This window comes from Macrotis lagotis, chromosome 4 (genome assembly GCF_037893015.1).
Source record: "Macrotis lagotis isolate mMagLag1 chromosome 4, bilby.v1.9.chrom.fasta, whole genome shotgun sequence".
NCBI classification, from domain to species: Eukaryota; Metazoa; Chordata; class Mammalia; order Peramelemorphia; family Peramelidae; genus Macrotis; species Macrotis lagotis.
In genome coordinates this window covers 33,390,460-33,408,082 of record NC_133661.1, presented here as the reverse complement: position 1 = coordinate 33,408,082, position 17,623 = coordinate 33,390,460, and the positions used below count along the sequence as shown (strand labels likewise).

The following is a 17,623-nucleotide window of genomic DNA, read 5'->3' as shown; positions in this document are numbered from 1 at the left end:
AAAAGGAACCTACTCCTTCTCTAGGTATTCTTTTTCTAATTCTGAATAGCTCTGGCTATAAAGATTTTTCCCTCTGATATCAGGTCTGAATTTTTCTCTTAAGTTCCTCTGTTGAGCCTAATTCTACTTCCTTTTGTAAATAAGTATAAGAATCCATTTATCCCTACTAAATTTCATTTTAGTCCAGTGCTGTAGTCTATCTTGATCTTTTTGTATCCCAATGCTATTATCTGCTAGCAATTTGATCCCTCTTTACAGTTTAGGGTGAGAATTTAAGGTTTAGGTTCAGTCCTCAAAGAAAACTTTTTTCAGTAGTTGTAGAGAAAAAAATGGGAATAAGAGACTTAAATTTTAGAATTTCAAACACATGTTCTGTTCTACATATGTTTAGGACTTTCTGAAAATCTGAGTATTAAAAACATTGTTAGTCATTGTCACTGTAATGCAAATAAAGTAATTCAGAGCTTCACATTTTTTTCCCTTTAATTTTTGATTATTAATTCAGCATCTTTCACACAGCCCTACTGTGATGGCCCATTGTGACTTGGAAAAATTCTGCATTCTCAAACTTTGTGCCAAAAAACAGTGCAGGCTTAAGGAGGTTCTATTATGCTCCAAAGAGTTTATAATTCTGCCTGTGAGAAGGTTGACTTTCTGAGGGTCTTTCTTTTAGATTATGGAGGAACTCCTCACCATTATGTTGGCCACTTGGTAAAGAATTCTTTGACCATGGCAACTCAGAAAGCAATAAAATATTTTTAAATGGAGACAATGTAGGTGGAGATATAAAGTGGTTTAGCCATTCTACAAAGCAATTTGAAATTATACTAGGAAAGTGACTAAACAATTGCTCCTTTTCAACCCAATAGCCCACTACTTCTTACCCCCAGAAGGTCAAAGATAGGCAGAAAGCTCATTTGAATGACAAAATATTTATACGCTTTTCATAGTAACAGTACTGGAAGCAGAATTAATGCCCCAAACCAATGTGGCAAAGCAGTTAGTTAGTCAGGGTCTCTCATGCATCCTGTACTGTAAATAACAAAAACAGCAAAGGAAGCAATCTCTCCTCAGGAGTTTGTATCCTCCAGGGGGATGATTTATATGTAAAAAAAATAGAAAAAGAATAAACATAAAGAATAAATAAATGCAAAGAAGTTAAATATAAAGTAGTTTGGAAGCAAAAGTTCTATTATCATTAGTACTTTGGCCTAGAGTCTTCAAGAAGCCCTGAGTTCAAATTTGTCCTCCAGTAGTAACCAGATGGGTGGCCCTGGGCAAATGACTGCAGCTCTCTGCCTTTGCTTGCCTTACAGAGTTGTGAGGGTTAAGTGAGGTGTGTTTGTAAAGCCCTCCACATGGGGCTGGTCCCATTGGAGGGGTTTCCTGGAAGCTCCTGCTCTTCCTGTCTTCTAGGCCTGGGGAACAGCAGGATTCAGGGAGGCAGAGCTCAGAAGAAGGACCATTCCAGTTTGGGGAGCCATCAGGACCAAGACCCCCAGGCCAGAGACATGGTGGGAGAACCAAGGCTGGACTACAAAGTGGGGAGGTGAAAATCGTTCATTGAGCTTGGACAGCAGGTGGGGGGTAGGTTGGGGAGCCTTTCAAAACTGCACAGATGAGTTGATAGTAGATCCCAGAGGAGTCTGTTGATGAAAAATCACTGACAGCACTCGGTAGAGTGGACCAGAGTGGTAAGAGTCCACAGGTGCTGGCCAAGGAGAGTTGAGCACCTTTATATTACCAAACCTACTGGGAAATATGGAAAAAGAGGGAAAGATCAACATTGCCTCTTTTTCCATACCCAGAGGAGCCCACAATGGGGATCCCAGCAGCTGTTGAAGAGGGCAGGAAATAGTTTTTAACTATCTGTCAGAGTTCTAGATAACAGAAGAACTTTGGACTAGAGAAGATATAGAGAGTGTTAGAAAGTGTTAAGTAGATAATTTTAAAGTTTTGCACAAACAAAACCAATGCAGCCAAAATTATAGGAAAATGGAAATTTGGGGCAGGGGAGGGGAATTTGCAATGAGTAATAAAGGCCTCATTTCTCAAATAAAGAACTAAGTCAAATTTCTGAAAATTCAAGTAATTTTCCAATTGAGAAATAGTCCCAAAACAGGGAGTTTTCAAACAAAGAAATTAAAGCTGTCTATACCATAACTACTTGCTCTGCTCTTTCCTTCAACAAATATTTATGTCTTCATGTTGGCACTAAGAAATCTTAGAATTCCCTCTTGCTGTTAATCTCTAATATTTCCTTTTTTGCATGTGAACTATAACGTGGACTATGCTGAATTTTGTTCCTTGAGGGAATATTTGTCCACAGAGCATTTCTCATCAAATATATCGTGAGTTATATTTTTGTCTTTTTTAAGAGTCTGCTTTTGTGTACTTTGACTTTTTTTCTCTTGCAAATAACAATGGCAATAGGAATGGCAAATAGCACCCCTTACTTGTAGTACAAGGACAGCTACATGGCAGCCGTGGAGATAGGGCCAGGTCTGGAGTCAGAGTTCAGATTTGACCTCAGAAACTTCATGTTTTGTCTTGGGCAAACCACTTAGTCCTTTTTGCCCCAGTTTCCTCAAGTGGAGAAGGAAAAGGCAAATCATTCTAGTATCTTTGTCAAGAAAACCCCACAAGGGATCACAAAGAGTCAGGCATTTGTAGGCTGTTTTGTAGTAGGAAAATTTAAGACTATAGGGTCACCCATAAACCCAAATAGATATAGGAAAGAGGAATTCCCTTCTCCCTACCTTTTCTTGTCAGTGAATTCTTTGATTAGAGCAGAGAGGGAATGCATAAGATCAGGAAATGAAGTTTCCTTGAACCTATAAGGAGCCTGTGTCACCAGATCCTTCTAGAAGTCCTTCCTGTGGAGATGGCCACTGTGCCAGGGGCCTTTCATAACTTCTTACTTTGAATTTATCCCATGTTCTCATTCATTGAGCTTTTGTTGTGTGTGTGTGTGTGTGTGTGTGTGTGTGTGTGTAGCATGTGCCAGAGAGACACAAAGACAAAACAAAACTGCCCATTCTGTCCAGGATCTTGTATTCCATTAGTGAGGGCAAGACTATTGACTGCTAGGAAGATCCAGAAAGTTGTGCTGTAAGAGACCCCCTGGGAGCTTGGCATTATGGGAAGAGGTGGATGAACCAGCCAGCTGAAATGTCATGCTCCACAATGGCACGTGCTTCATTTATATGCCCATCACACCATACATCCACAAATAGCAATGGTCAGCAGGCATGTTCTCCATCTTTCTAGTTAAAATAAACATGAAAATGTAGCAACTCAGAGTATTTCACAAAAAGACAATTTTAACATCCTACCGTTATCCCAGGAAGCAGTGATGAGTTGGTCTCTTTAGTTTTTAATTCTGGCAGTAATAGAGCTGCTTCTTTTACTTGGAAATTATCTTCTTATTAATAACAAAAGATACATTTCTTTGTACACACATACATGCTGGGGGAGTGATGAGTAATTCCAGAACCAATTTCTTTTTAGGGTTTTTTTTTTTTTTTTTGCAAGGCAAAGGGGGTTAAGTGTCTTGCCCAAGGCCACACAGCTAGGTAATTATTAATTGTTTGAAACTGGATTTGAACCCAGGTACTCCTGACTCCAGGGCTGGTGCTTTATCCACTACACCCCCCCCAATTTTAATCCCTTTGCCATATATAGAAACATTAAAACATTCTTGTAGTGTTTGATAAGAATGATAAAAACAAGGTATGTGGATGTTTATTTTATATTCCACAGTCATTCTTTGACCACAAGGTTCTGCTCTCGGGCTTTCATCCTGATAAAACCAGAACATCTGCACATGTTGTTCATTACTATACAATAAGAAGAATGCATGCTATGACATTATGTGAGATCTCAGAAAAGTAAAGTCATTTCTCTGGTGGAGAAGTGAAGTAGGAGGTCAAGAACATTTTCTTGGAGAATATGACATTTGAATTGGGTCTTTTCAGGTTGTCTTTGGACAAAGAGTGTGAGCAAAAGTCCAAAAAAGAAACTACTCAATATTTATAAAAGACAGTAAGAAGTCCAGTTTGGCTAAAGCATGGTACAGAGAACAGTGTGGGATAAGACTGGAAAAGCAGGGAAATTCATGCTTAAAGAGGGACCTAGAACACCAGGCTGTTCTTTACAAGAGTAAAGGATTTGGACTAGGTGAAGGCAAAAGGAAAGCTATTGAAAGTTCTTTGAGCATAAGAGAGTGACCCAGTCATTTCTCTCTACATGAGGAAGATAACCATATGGGCAATGGGAAGAATTAATTTAAGATGGGAAGAATGTGAAGGCAGTAAAACGAGTTAGACTACAAGAAGAATCCCTATGGGTGGAAATAAGAACCTCAAGTAGGTTTGTATCAGTGGGAAGCAAAATATAGGAACCAGGTGTGACTGATGTCATGGGGATAGATAGGGTCAAATAATTTGATAACTGGCTATGAGATGTGTGGAAAATAAAGCCAAAGTTTGGCTAACTGAATAGAGGGGGAAGAAAGAGTCTAAGGGGTATAGCTAAGTTCTATTGTGGATCTAATTTGCTCCCTGGTGAAAAAAATTCAGTAGATAGTAGGAAAATTCAGTCTGGAATTTTCTAGAAAAGTCAGGCCTGGTAATAAAGATTTTAGAATTATAAGTTATAATAATAACAATGGTAGTTAGCATTTCTATAGTGGCATTATATGTCATTAATATATTCCAAATGTTGTGTAGTAGGTATTTGTAGAGTTATAGAGAAAAAAAATGTCATCTTATCATGACTTGGTTATTTTTAGAGAGGAGATTTTTTGAAGTCATTGGATATGAGATTGTCAAAGCAAAGGATAAAGAGAGAAGAAAGGAGGACTCAAAAGAGAACTTCAGTAAGTCTTAGAAAGAAAGACTAGTCAGAGATAAGCAAGACAGAATGATTACAATGTCCTGACAGAGGGGCCTCAGAGGCCATCATGTTCAGCTTGTACCTATACAAGAAGTTCATCTCCTTATCATTCCTTTTTCATAGGCATTTTCCATTTCAGTCAAAAGAGATGATGTCTGGACATGATAGTATACTTCCAGGCTCTACATCAGAATCCCAATCTTTTCTTTTTTAAAACTCCCTAGGGCCTTTTTTTGATTCCTACCTTACCCACACCCCTAGAAATTATAATTATATTGCTTAAATATGCTTTCTATTTCCATAACAGGAGCTTAATACATGTTTATTGAAATGAATTCATTCTTCTGAGTAATCCAATTATGTTCTGGGGCATCTCTTTCCTCTTTTGGGTGCCCCTAATTGTCAGAATATTTTTATTTAAGTAGATGACAAATCTGTCCATTAAAGTAAGTGGTTGAGGTTGTGAGCATGGAACAGAGAAAGGACTTTAAACATGGACTATCTTTAGGGTCAGCTTCCCTAATTTATTATTTCTTTTCACAACTTTTTCCTCCCTTTATTTCTGAACTCAGAGGTTCTCCAAAAGTTTTCACAATAGTTTTCAGAACAGCGACAGGGAAGACTCCATTGGGTTGTAAGCAAGGGAGGAAAGGCAGCAATTTTGTATATAGAGTTCATTTGTAAATGAAGGACTACTGTACTTACACTCTTAAATTAGAATTTGGGGAAATTAATGTTGACCCAAAAAAAAGAAAATTCTCACTGCCCATACTTGTTAATGACCTTGTAGATTGTTCTATCTTTTTATGGTATTTTTTTTTCAATACTTCTGTGGACTTAAGAGATAGTATCCATATAGGTGAAAAGATAAATATCTTTTATTGCTAAACAACTGTAATTTTTTGGCCTGAATTAATAACAATTCCAGTTTGATTCCATTTGATTCAACAAACATTCACTAAATAAATGTATTTAATTTGTCATTAGATTCAGCCTGCATGAAGCACCTACTTATGTGGAAGGTATGTTAAGTGCTGGTATTAGGAAGACGATAAAAGGAACAGTCCCTGCCCTTGGAGAGGTATTACAGCAGGTACACAGAGCAGGAGGAGGAAATGTGCAGCACCTGGTGGGGGGGGGTGGTGCTAAGGAAGGTGTAGACAATCAGGAAAGGCTTCCCTGACTGAGGGCTTTGGAGGCAGTGATGAGGAAGGCCTGCCTTGTAGCCATGGAGACTTGGCTGAACATTTTCAATTCCAGGCCCAAAAGTTTGCATTTTATCCTAGAGGGAAGTCCCAGAAAATTTTTGAGTCATATATGGTTGAGCCTGTGCTGTAGTAGGATTCTTTTTCCAGTATGTTGCACTTGAAGTACTGCTAGGACTTCCATGTAGACATGCCCAGCAGGCAGAACTGGAGTTCAGGAGGAGAGGGGTGAAAGTGGATGTACTGATTTTTTAATAATCTTCCAAGGTGGCATTTTTTGGTACAGCAGCTGTTTTGTTTTGTTATAGAATCTATTTTGGTGAATGGATAAGAGATTTTGGAGGAGGAAATGACAAGATTTGGCAACTGAATTAATAGGTTGAGTGAAGACGAAGAGCACAGGATGTTGCTAAGGTTGTGAAATGTGGAACTGGGAGGAAAAGTCCTGCTCTGGACAATAGCAGAAGGATGGAAGGAGGAGGGCTTTTGAGATTAGATAATGGGTCCTTGTGGGGGCATGGGGAATTGAGAACATTCCCTGTGAAACATTCTGGAGCCAGCTGGTGAGAGAGAACCCAGAGTTCGGGAAAGCCTTAGAGATAGATTTGTTTATCTGGAAGTTATCTGTAGAGAGCCAATCATTGACTCCGCAGGAGCTGATAAAGTCAACATTTATTTATCAGCTGCTGGGTACTGGGCTCTACACAAGGGGAAAAAAGGAACCCCCCCCCCCCCTTCATAGTGGACTTAATTCTACTAATGAGAGATTATAAAGAAAAGTCCCAGGCCAGAGACTTGAGCAAGTGAGGACATGACTAAGACACGGATTTGGCAGAGGCCACTGTGAACAGCTCAGATAGGGAGGAGAGCCAAGAGAGGAGAGGGGACTTGTAAAGAAAAGGGAAGGACACTGATGACTTTGGAGAGAGCACTTTTAGTAGAGAGGTGAGAGAGTGGAAATAAAGCCCTAGACAACATTACAAGGAATCTGGCTAAAAAAGAGGGGAAAGCTGTAGAAGAATTAGTAGCTCTAGGAGGATGAAGTGAGGGTTTATTTTTAAGAATGGGGAAATTAGGGAAGATGATGGAGTAGGTGAGAGAATTCCAAGTTCTCCAGATTTCCTCCACAAACAATTAAAAGAGTACCTCAAGGTGAATATAGAGCCGCAAAACTAAACCAGAGATGGGCAGAACAGTGGTTTTCCTGGGACAACTGGAGAAAATTGGAAGATTATATCACCCTTAGAGATAATATCCAAATGGATGAAATCATAGATTGACCAAAAGTATTGAAGTGTTAACATCAGGGAAAGTTATAACCCCATTGGATTCTGCACTGGTCCACAGACAGTGTTATCCCACATCACTGTTTCTGACCTCACTGACTGACTGGTGATTCCTTCTTGCTAGGACTGCGTCTGTGAAGCACATTGACAGACGCCATCCCCCACTCAGATGCTGGACTCTGCACACTGACCTGGAGGTGAGGGTTTCTGTGGCTCAGATGGAGGGTACCACCCTACCTGACTCTCCTAGGTCTCCCCTCTTGCTGTGTCAAGAGAGAAAACCTGGAGATTTTACTCTTCGCTTCAGGTGAAAATCTACAAGAAAGCAAAGAAAAGGGACAATTTTGAACACAATGTGTAGTATTTATTATATAGGGTTTCTTGAAATTTATTGCTTTCTTATAAACCTTTCTATTTTGTTGCTTTTATTTTGTATTTAAATTTTAAAAATACAAAATTAATTTAAAAGGGAAATGTTGGAGGTAGTAGGAAATACATATAGGGATAGGGCAAATTCTAGAAGGGAATTGATTGTTGGAGCAATGTCCTGGAGAAATGGGGGAGAGGACAAGGGAAAAGGCTACATGGAAAGAGTTTCTCCTTGAAGAGAAAAGCCACCTCCTTGTTGCAGTTGGAGTAAAGAAGAATGGTGGAGGGAGAGAATGATAGCAAGATATTGTGAGATAAAAATAAGGGGAGAAGAAACTAATGCCGAGAAGCCTCGGTTTTCTGGATCAAGTATAACATGAGGTCCTTGGCTTTAGGGATATTGTAGAAGAGGTTTAGAAATATCTCTGGAAAAGAGACTCAGCAAAGGACCAATAAAAGGACTGTCTTGCTTCAGTGATGGTCCAGTAGAGATGAGATAATATAAATGTGTGGATACAATCTTCGTGGTTGTGTAGCTTCCTCCAGCCCCATTCTGTAGCACTGGAGCTGGTGCAGAGGAGTCCGATAGAGGTGTAGGACAGGGGAGCCAGAGGCTCAAGAGAAGAGCCTAGTGGTAGAACTGAATGGGTTTCACTAAATATAATTTATATAACACTGTGTGCTAGATGCCCTGCTAAGCATTTGATAATTCTTGCTGCATTCAATCTTCTCAACAACCCTGAAAGGTAGGAGTTGTTTCCCCATTTTACAGAAGAAAAATTGAGGGAGGGGGCGGAGCCAAGATGGCAACAAGAACTGATCCTGTCTTGGGCGCTCTCTCATAAAACTTATAAACTAAGGACTATTAACTAAATTTTCCAGAGACAGAACCCACAGAGGGACCCAGGGAGGCAGTTCTCCTACTCAAGGTAACCTGGAAAAGAGCCGAAAGGCTCTGCTCCCCAGGGTTGGAGGAGCGGCCTGCCAGAGGGGTGGCCCGCCAGAGCAAAAGAACTTCAGCCTCCCAGAAGCAGCCCCAGGGTGCTGGGAGTCTCAGCTCACAGCAGCGGGGGAGTTTCCTGAGCTGCACCCCGAGGAGCACCGGGCACAAAGTGGGGGAACAGCGGGGGACCTCTGCCAGAGTAAGCATGTGAAGCCCAGCCCTCAGGGCACACAAAGAACAGCTTGGCCAGCCAATGCAGCTGAGTTCCAGGAAACAGAAGCAGGTGGAGCCTGTAAGCAGGAGCCCCCAGAGCATGAGCCCATTGAACCTAGGGAGGGGAGTGGGGAGAGAGACTGCAGAGCTCTGCCCCTGGAACAGGACTCTGGGGCTCTGACCACATTCAGATCCTGATCACAGTCTAGGTCCCCCCATAGAATAGGGGGCGCATATGGTCATTCACAGACCAAGAGGGAGGACAGAGCCTCTCACACTGAGACCCTTGTGGGAGTGTCCTAAAAGCTCATGAAGCTCCCCCCAAAACAGGCTCAGGCTGGGAAAATGAGCAAGCAGAGAAACAAGAGGAACACCCTTGAGAAATATTTTGCACATGAGCTCAAGAAGGATCAAAATACTTAGTCTGAAGATGAGGAAGCACAAGCTCCTGCATCTAAAGACTCCGAGAAAAACAGAAATTGGGCTCAGGCTATGACAGAGCTCAAAAAAGACTTTGAAAATCAAATGAGGGAGTTAGAAGAAAAACTGGGAAAAGAAAGGAGAGAGATGCAGGAAAAACATGAAAATGAAGTCAGCAGCTTAGTCAAGGAAATCCAAAAAAATGCTGAAGAAAATAGCATGCTAAAAACCAGCTTAGGTCAAATGGATAAAACAGTTCAAAAAGTTATTGAGGAGAAGAATGCTTTAAAAAGCAAAATTGGCCAGATGGAAAAAGATAAAACTCTCTGAGGAAAACAAATCCTTCAGACAAAGAATAGAATTCAGGGAGATTGATGAATTTACAAGAAACCAGGACTCAATACTTCAACACACAAAAAAAATGAAAAATTAGAAGAAAATGTGAAATGTCTCATTGAAAAAACAACTGATATGGAAAACAGACTTAGGAAAGATAATTTAAAAATCATTGGAATACCTGAAAGTCATGATCAGGAAAAGAGCCTTGACATCATTTTCAAAGAATTACTACAGGAAAATTGCCCTGATATTCTAGAAGAAGAGGGCAAAATAGAAATGGAGAGAATCCTCCGATCCCCCCGAGAAAGAGATCCCAAAAAACCAACCCCTAGGAATATTATAGCCAAATTCCAGAACTCCCAAGTCAGAGAGAAAATATTACAAGCATCCAGGACACAGTTCAGATATTGGGGAGCTGCAGTCAGGATCACACAGGACTTAGCAGTAACTACATTGGAAGCTCGTAGGGCTTGGAATATAATATACCCGAAGGCAAAAGAGCTTGGAATGCAGCCAAGAATGAACTACCCAGCAAGGCTGAATGTCCTCTTCCAGGGAAAAAGATGGACTTTGAATGAACCAGGGAAATTTCAAATGTTCCTGTTGGAATGGCCAGAGCTGAACAGAAGGTTTGATCTTCAGATACAGGACTCAGGTGAAGCATGGAGATTGGAGGAGAGGGGGGGAAATATGAGGGACTTAATGATGATGAACTGCATGTATTCCTGCATAGAAAAATGACACTGATAATACTCATATGAACCTTCTCAGTTAATAGATCAGGTAGAGGGAGCTTTTATAGTTGAAGCGCAGGAGAAAGCTTGAATTTGAAGATAAAATATGGTGTAAAAATGGAGTCAGTAGAAAAAAGGGAAATGTAATGGGAGAAAGAAAAAGGAGAGGGGGAATAGGCCAAGATATTTCATATAATAAGATTTTTCTTTATTACAATGAGCTATTGCAATGATATGGAAGGGGGAAGGCAAGGGGGAATGAGGAAATCTTCGCTCTCATCAGAGGTGGCTAGGAGAGGAAACAGCATATATACTCAATGGGGTATAGGCATCTGGAGTAAGAAGGGGGGGACAGGGGGAAGGGGGGATGTGAGTTATGGAGGAGAGGATGGACCATGGGGGGAGAGTGTTCAGATATAACACATTTTCTTTTTTACTTCTTGCAAGGGGCTGGGATTGGATGGCCTGTCCAGGACCATAGGGCCAGGTGGATGCTGGGGTGGTATGGGGGCTCAGGGCTTCTTGGCCCCAGAGCCAGGGATCTGTCTGCTGCGCCACTCAGCGACCCTACAGCAGAGTCAGAGTGAAAGGAGAGAGAAAATATAGTACATGGTAGTGGAGAAATATGAAAGGAAGGAGTTGTGATCAGCAATGGCAATGGTGGAAAAATATGGAAGTAACTTTTGTGATGACTTATCATAAAGAATGTGATCCACCCACAACAGAGTTGTTGGTGTTGGAACAAAGACTCAAGCACATTTTTTATTATTATTATTTGGGGGGGGGGGGTACAGGGCAAATGGGGCTGGGTGGCCTGCCTGGGGCTGTATAGCAGGGTGATCGTTGGGTGTCTGAAGCTGGATTCGGACGCTTCTGGCTCAAGGTCCAATGCTCTGTCCGCCACCCAGCCACCCCTACTATTATTATTGCTATTTTATTTTATTTTGGGTCTTTTTTTTTTTTTTTTTTAGTTTTTGCAGGGCAGTGGGGTTCGGGTGGCTTGCATGTCACACAGCTGGGTGATTGTTGGGTGTACGGGGCCGGATGTGGGCTCGGGTGCTCATGACTCCAGGGCTGGTGCTCCATCCATTGCGCCACCTGGCCATAGCTACAATTATTATTATTATATTTTTTAATTTTAATTTTTTTTCTCCCCTTTACTGCTCAACCGAATCTATATTTATGGGCGGAGGGGGTATTTCGTTTACTCTTTAACAAGAATATTTTATTAATGTATAAAAAAACACTATTTGTACAAAATGAGAATAAATATAAATTTATAAAAAAAGAAATTAAAGGAAACCAAAATAAAGTAACTTGTCCAGCTAGTAAATGTCTGCGCTCCAATTTGAACTTGGGTCTTCTTGACTCCAGGTCCAGAGCCTAGAAGCCTGAACAAGGATGATGACCAGAGAAAATGCTGAGAGATGGAGCAAACAGAGATCATGATGAGGATGAAGAATAAGATTTAGGATCAAATGAGACAGTATGAAGCCACTTTGAAAACACATTCTATGCATTGAGAGAGTATGATCAGATAAAACTTTCCTGTTCATAAAAATGGAATACTTGTCGTGCAGAGATCAAGGAGGTGACTGTCCCTTCTTGTCCCTGCGATGAAGTTCAGGAGCATGGGAGTGGAATAGTTTGAGGAACTGCAGGATTAGTGGTATTTAAGGGAATATTTGCATTTTTTATGTTGAAGCCCCCTATATAAAGAGAAAATATTGAGTTATATGGGGGAGACTGGGCCAAGCAGTGACTACATTAAGAAAGAAGGAGAAATTTCTTGAGGGTTAGTGGATAACAATCTCCGATCCTGTTTTGGATGAAAAAAAACTGGAAGAGGGCCAGGCATTCAAGGCAGGACAGCAGCCAGGATTTCTGACAAGGTTCTTCCTGGCTCAAGGGCATGGTGTGTGGTACCTTCTGCTGCCTTTTGCCTCTCCATTCTGGTACTTTAAAGATCAGATGACAGGGCTAGGCAAACAGTTCTGGAAAAAAGGTTATTTACAATGAACTCTCAGTGGAAGCTGACTGCTGTGGGAAAGATGTAGAAATGATGGGAGTTTCACTCCCAGATCTGCTACTTAGCTGTGTGATTTTAAACCAATCCTTTTACCCTCCATTACTCAGAGTCTTCATTTGTAAAAATGAGTTGGACTAGATGATGTCTAGGGTGTTTTGGGGGTTCAGGTTGAGTAAATTGAAGGATCTTCTTTATTATAGAAGATGTCTTAAAATCTGCTTCTTAAAACAAAAATTCTAAGCAAGTATCTGTTGGCCCTTGGTGAAATAGTTCCCCTTGAAGTCATGTACTTCCCAGAAATCCAAAAGAAAATTTTAAAAGAAGATACTTAGACATGGATAAAAGGAATGTACAAAATTTCTGAATTGCTCACAAGCCAATGCCTGCTGATCATTTTAGTAGGAATAGCTACCCATTTTGTCTCTCTCATTTGGAGATCCCAAAGACTTTTGGAATTTAGAACTGAAAGAAAACTGTCTTCAGAATGTCAGCTTTGGAAGGGAACTCATCACCCGTCTAGTAAAAGGAAAGCCTCCTATCCATTTATGAAAAGCTGTCAGTCAGCCTCTGCTCGAAGACGAAACCATGTTCTTTTCTCCCAAAAAGAGAGAACCCACCATGCTACCTTCAAGCAGCTGCAGGCTGTTTTGGACAACAGACCTCAATTGAACTCTCTTCAGTTTCTAGCAGTTGCTCAAGGTGTTTGCCTTCTGGGACCAAACCAAACAGATCTTATCCCCATGTCACAGATCTTCAAATGCTTATACTATCTTCATGTTTTCCTTGAGTTTTCTCTTCTCCAAGCTAAATATGTCCTGAGCTTTCAGGAAAGCCTCACATGACATGGACTATATTGAAGTCCTTCACTATCCTAATTGTCCTCTGGACACTGTTCTGTTTATCAATGACCTCCTTAAATAGTGGAGGCCAGAACCAAACACAGTACTCCATCTGAGGACCAAGGAGGGCAGAGCACCGTGGGCCCATCCCCTTTCACTTCTTGGAAGCTCAGCTTCACTTGGTGCAGCCCATGACTGCCTTCACTTTTGTGGCTTATTGCATGCTACTGACTCTTACTCAGTTTGTAATGTGGGGGGAAAAAATCCAGATCCTTTCCCCAAAAGACTGCTACTCGACCGAGTCTCCTTCATCTTGTACTTATGGAGTTTATTATTTTGTACCCATGAGTACGATTTTACATATATCCCTGTTGAATAACATTTAGTCCATTGTTCTCAAGTTCATATCTCATTTTACAAACTGAGACCCAAGGGGAAAAAAGGACTTTGCAGAGGTCATACAGTATCCTTCCAAATAAGGATTCATTTCCAGGTCTTTTTAATTCCAGTGCTCTTTTTCACCCAATATTCCACCCATTCATGCATTCCCTTTTGGCATTTGTATATATTCTAAGTGTCTTCCCTTTCCGAACATCATTCTTTACATTTCTAAAATGCTTTAACACTGATATTTCAAACTCAGTGTGACCTTGAGGTCTGGAGCATCTCTGGGCACAGATACCACACGAGACTGATTGCAGGAAGTAGTTTGGCACCCCTGATGGTGAACCTTGCATATTCCTATCTACTCTATCGAAAAGCATCTTTTTTCCAAAGAATTTGACTAGTTTAGAACTCTTTAGACTTTATTCTTTCCTCATTCTGCCCCAATCCTGACCCCTCCCCCAAGTTGATCTAACCCACTCACCCCCATCAGTCCTTCCCCCCCTAGTGCTTAAATCTTGGGGACCCAGCTGTTCACTGATGAGAGAAAATACTATCTAAACCATATGACTTAAGTAAAACAAACTTAAAAGTAAAAAAGAAATGTGTGTTCTCTGAACTTCCTTTGTTTATATGATTTGTTTATATGTTGTTAAGGTTCTTGTCCAGCTGTCTCCCCACATTTCAGAAATGAAGGCAGGCACAACGGCCTATGACTGGGAACAGATGTGGAGAGAGTTCATTTGGGAACCAAGTGCAGAGAGAGGGTCATGCTGTGAGGCAAAGGGGGGAAAACACTACATTTGCCCACCAGCAGATAGTAAATTGTCGCTTCTGACTGAATGTGGGAGGGCCAAGAGTAGCCAGCCACCTTGACTGAAGTTCTAGAAACGTTGTTGCCCTTCCTGGCAAGTGAATTCTAGCTTCTTACAGAAACAGAAAAGATGATGGCATTGGAGGCAGGTTCACTGGGTTAGACTTACAGCTAATACACTAAAATTTCCTTTTATTCAGGAAACTGGACTGATGAAGGTAGCAAAATTATTATCGTGCCTTTCATATCGAGGTTGGGTTCTGCATTTGATGTGAAACTGTTTCCCATCTCCCAAACTTCTGACTTGGACATGTCATTTGTGCATCAAACCTCTCTCCTTTGAGCCTAAATGAATTTCTTATTATGTGGAGAAGATAGTTTAATTCTGTCTGGGAGAGCAATGGAAATTTCTTTCGTCTCCTGTACTTCACTTGTGGTAATCCAGTCATCCAGTAATGCACCAGAACGTAATGTGAGGTTAAACATTTCACTCTTTGAACTGGAAACCCTCAAACTAATAAGAAAAAATGTTGACTAGACAATCAGTATTTCTATTTTGAAATCACATTTTGAGAGAGGTCAGTCACAGCGTCATCACCTGTGAATTGTTTCTAAAATTGTCACCAGTTGGGCAAGTCCTTGGTTCTGCCTTGGCTGATATGGGTATTCATTTTTAATTGCCACTCTAAGAGATCATCTCCTTAGCAACACGCTCTAACTGGGGAGAAGCTCACAAAGCAAAGTTTCAGGATTTTTTTTAATGGGCTTTTTTTTTATGGTTTTTGTTGTTTTGAAATTTCTCTTAGCTGATTGAGGTCCTTTTCCCCAAGTGCTTTTGCATTCTGCTGAAGTGTCTGAAACATAGGGTCATCACTAGTGGTTGGTTTGAAGATCACTTTTGAGCTAGGTGGGTGGCTTCCACTTTTAGCTGCTTGGGGTGAAGCCCTCCATAGTGAGTGTTGCAAAGGAAAAAGGAAATACCTTTGTAGAGATACATTTGACAAAATGACTCAGTTTGTGGTACTAACCTTTTTTTCCTTTGGGTTCTATAGCCTAATTGGATTTTGTTTTTTTTTTTAAATATATAATTATTTTTTTCAATTAAGCTATTTTTTTTTTTACTGTACCTAGGTACATGATATTTCTGCTGGCATGCCAGAAAGTGGGGAGAAAGGTATTTATGACCTGGAAATGTGGTTTCTTTGACTCATAACCACATCAGTCTGCCCTCCCTCCCCCACTTCCCTTTCAGCATTTCCTTAGGCAGGCTCAGTTTATCACCTTTTAAGCTAAAGATGAATCATCTGGGCCTTTGAGCTAGACTAAGAGCTGGCTAATGCCGCACTAACAATGCTTTTCATTTAGACAATACTGAAGTGCTTGACATCTGAAGGGCTTCGCGTTTAAAAAGCACTTTCTCTTTAATATGTGCTAGACCCCTGTGAATTAGTCAATATTTATAGTCTGGATTCGAGAGTGGAAAAGGCAGACCTGGTGAGGGCTAAGTGACTTGCTCAGGGTCATAATGCTTGCCCGCCACTTTGGACCACAGTTTCTACAGCAGAAGTACCTGGGTATTTTGGGGGGTGGATAAGTACAAGTTTTCTCATGTTTCTAATGTTTCTTCAAACATTAAAAGTCTCTTACCTGTTTTTGCCCTGGTCCCCTGAGAGGAACAAGCTTAAAGAAACTTTAGCACTGGAGTTTGAATTGATAACTTCAAGTCACAAAACCAAATGTTTAAGAGCATGCTGCTCTGCTGATATCCTAACCTTCAGGAACATTCTGGAATGGGTAGGACTTTTGTTGGAATTAATTAAACTATTCATTATTTTTTTCACCTTCCTATCTTTTCAGAGAGATGGAAAATCTGATGAGCAGCTCAGCCCTCCCCCCGTTGTTTGCAGATGATGATGGTTCTAAGGAGAGCAGTGACATGGCTGCTGCCGGGTAAGTAGCTTCTGAGCACCATTAGATGGCTTCTGTTGAGTGGGCAAAACCATGGCATTGGGATGGACAGGTCCTACTTTTATGTTCTGTAATCCTGTAGAGATCCCTTATAAACTTCTCTTTAATCTGTGTCCTGCTGTCATTTGTAAAACACAGCCTCCCGGGAAGAGAGATGTAGATGTTGCCAGTCTGCTTGCTGCTTCCTTGTTGTTTTGATCATGCATGTGTACTATCTCCTTAAGAAATCTCTATCAAAGGAATAATCCCTATTAAAGAAATAACTATCTTAGGAAGAGTCCTGAAAAAGAAATTCACCATAATGGCTATATTCCCCCAGATCATAAAGCAAATTTTGCCCTCCCAGATACAAAATGACAAAAGGCTAGCTAGCCAAGTTAACATCCTTTTTACAAACAAGCACTTAACTGACTTCTGTATTCTCAGTTTTCTCTTTTGAGGAGTTTCTGACAAAATATATATATATGATTTAGGGGAATTTATATAGTGAAGAATGAACATCAGATGAACTGTTGCTTTCATTGCAAATCTGAATTTTCCTTGTAGAGGAAGTGTTGTGATGTAGTAGATAGATGAAGTTGGACATAGGAGAATTCAGGTCCTACCTCTGACACATCCTGGGTAAGTGACTCTGAGCCAGTCAAGTAAAGTCTCCCTGTACCCCAGGGAACTTCCTTACACTATATATTGTATAAAAAGTGCCGACCCATTGGTAAAGGCAGTTTTCTCATCTGAGAGTTCTCTGGACCAGTGAAATCATAGATCTACCCCTATCCTCAGGTAATGGTTGTTCCCCTCCAAAAAAATGTATTTAGCAAAGAGTAAATGATTCATTAATGGATTTGAGGTAGTTATAGAATTATCTAACTTCCTGAGGTTGGGATGATGTCGACGTTTCAACTGCTACAGTGGAGGTGGAACTTGGGAGTCATTTTCTCCTTCTCACCCCCATCATGTCCAGTTTGATGCTATGCGATAGAGTAAGGCTTAAAGATAGCTCAGAGGTCATCAGGTCTGACTTGTAATGACCAGGAATCCTCTGCCCAGCATCCCCACTACATGATCTTCCAGCCTCTTCTTGGAAGCTCCACCTCACCACCATTCTGCTTTTGAACAATATTCATTGTTAAGGTCATTTTTTTTCTTACATCCTAGTGAAATCTCCCCATCCATAACCTTCTGCC

At 40.8% G+C, this 17,623-nt stretch overlaps 1 protein-coding gene across 6 annotated transcripts in view; it reads left to right on the top strand.

Annotated features, from left to right (window-relative positions):
• Positions 1-17,623, top strand: part of HMG20A (high mobility group 20A) — a 67,837-nt gene that overhangs the window by 26,592 nt on the left and 23,622 nt on the right. For 4 of the 6 annotated variants that reach the window (XM_074232463.1, XM_074232464.1, XM_074232466.1 and 1 more), the window contains one exon: positions 16,329-16,421. In XM_074232463.1, the coding sequence (XP_074088564.1) occupies positions 16,333-16,421 (89 nt within the window). In that variant the 5' untranslated portion in view covers positions 16,329-16,332. Of the gene's footprint in view, positions 1-1,452; positions 7,585-11,589; positions 15,646-16,328; positions 16,422-17,623 lie in introns of those variants that run through there. The other 2 variants (XM_074232462.1, XM_074232465.1) reach the window with 2 other exon arrangements.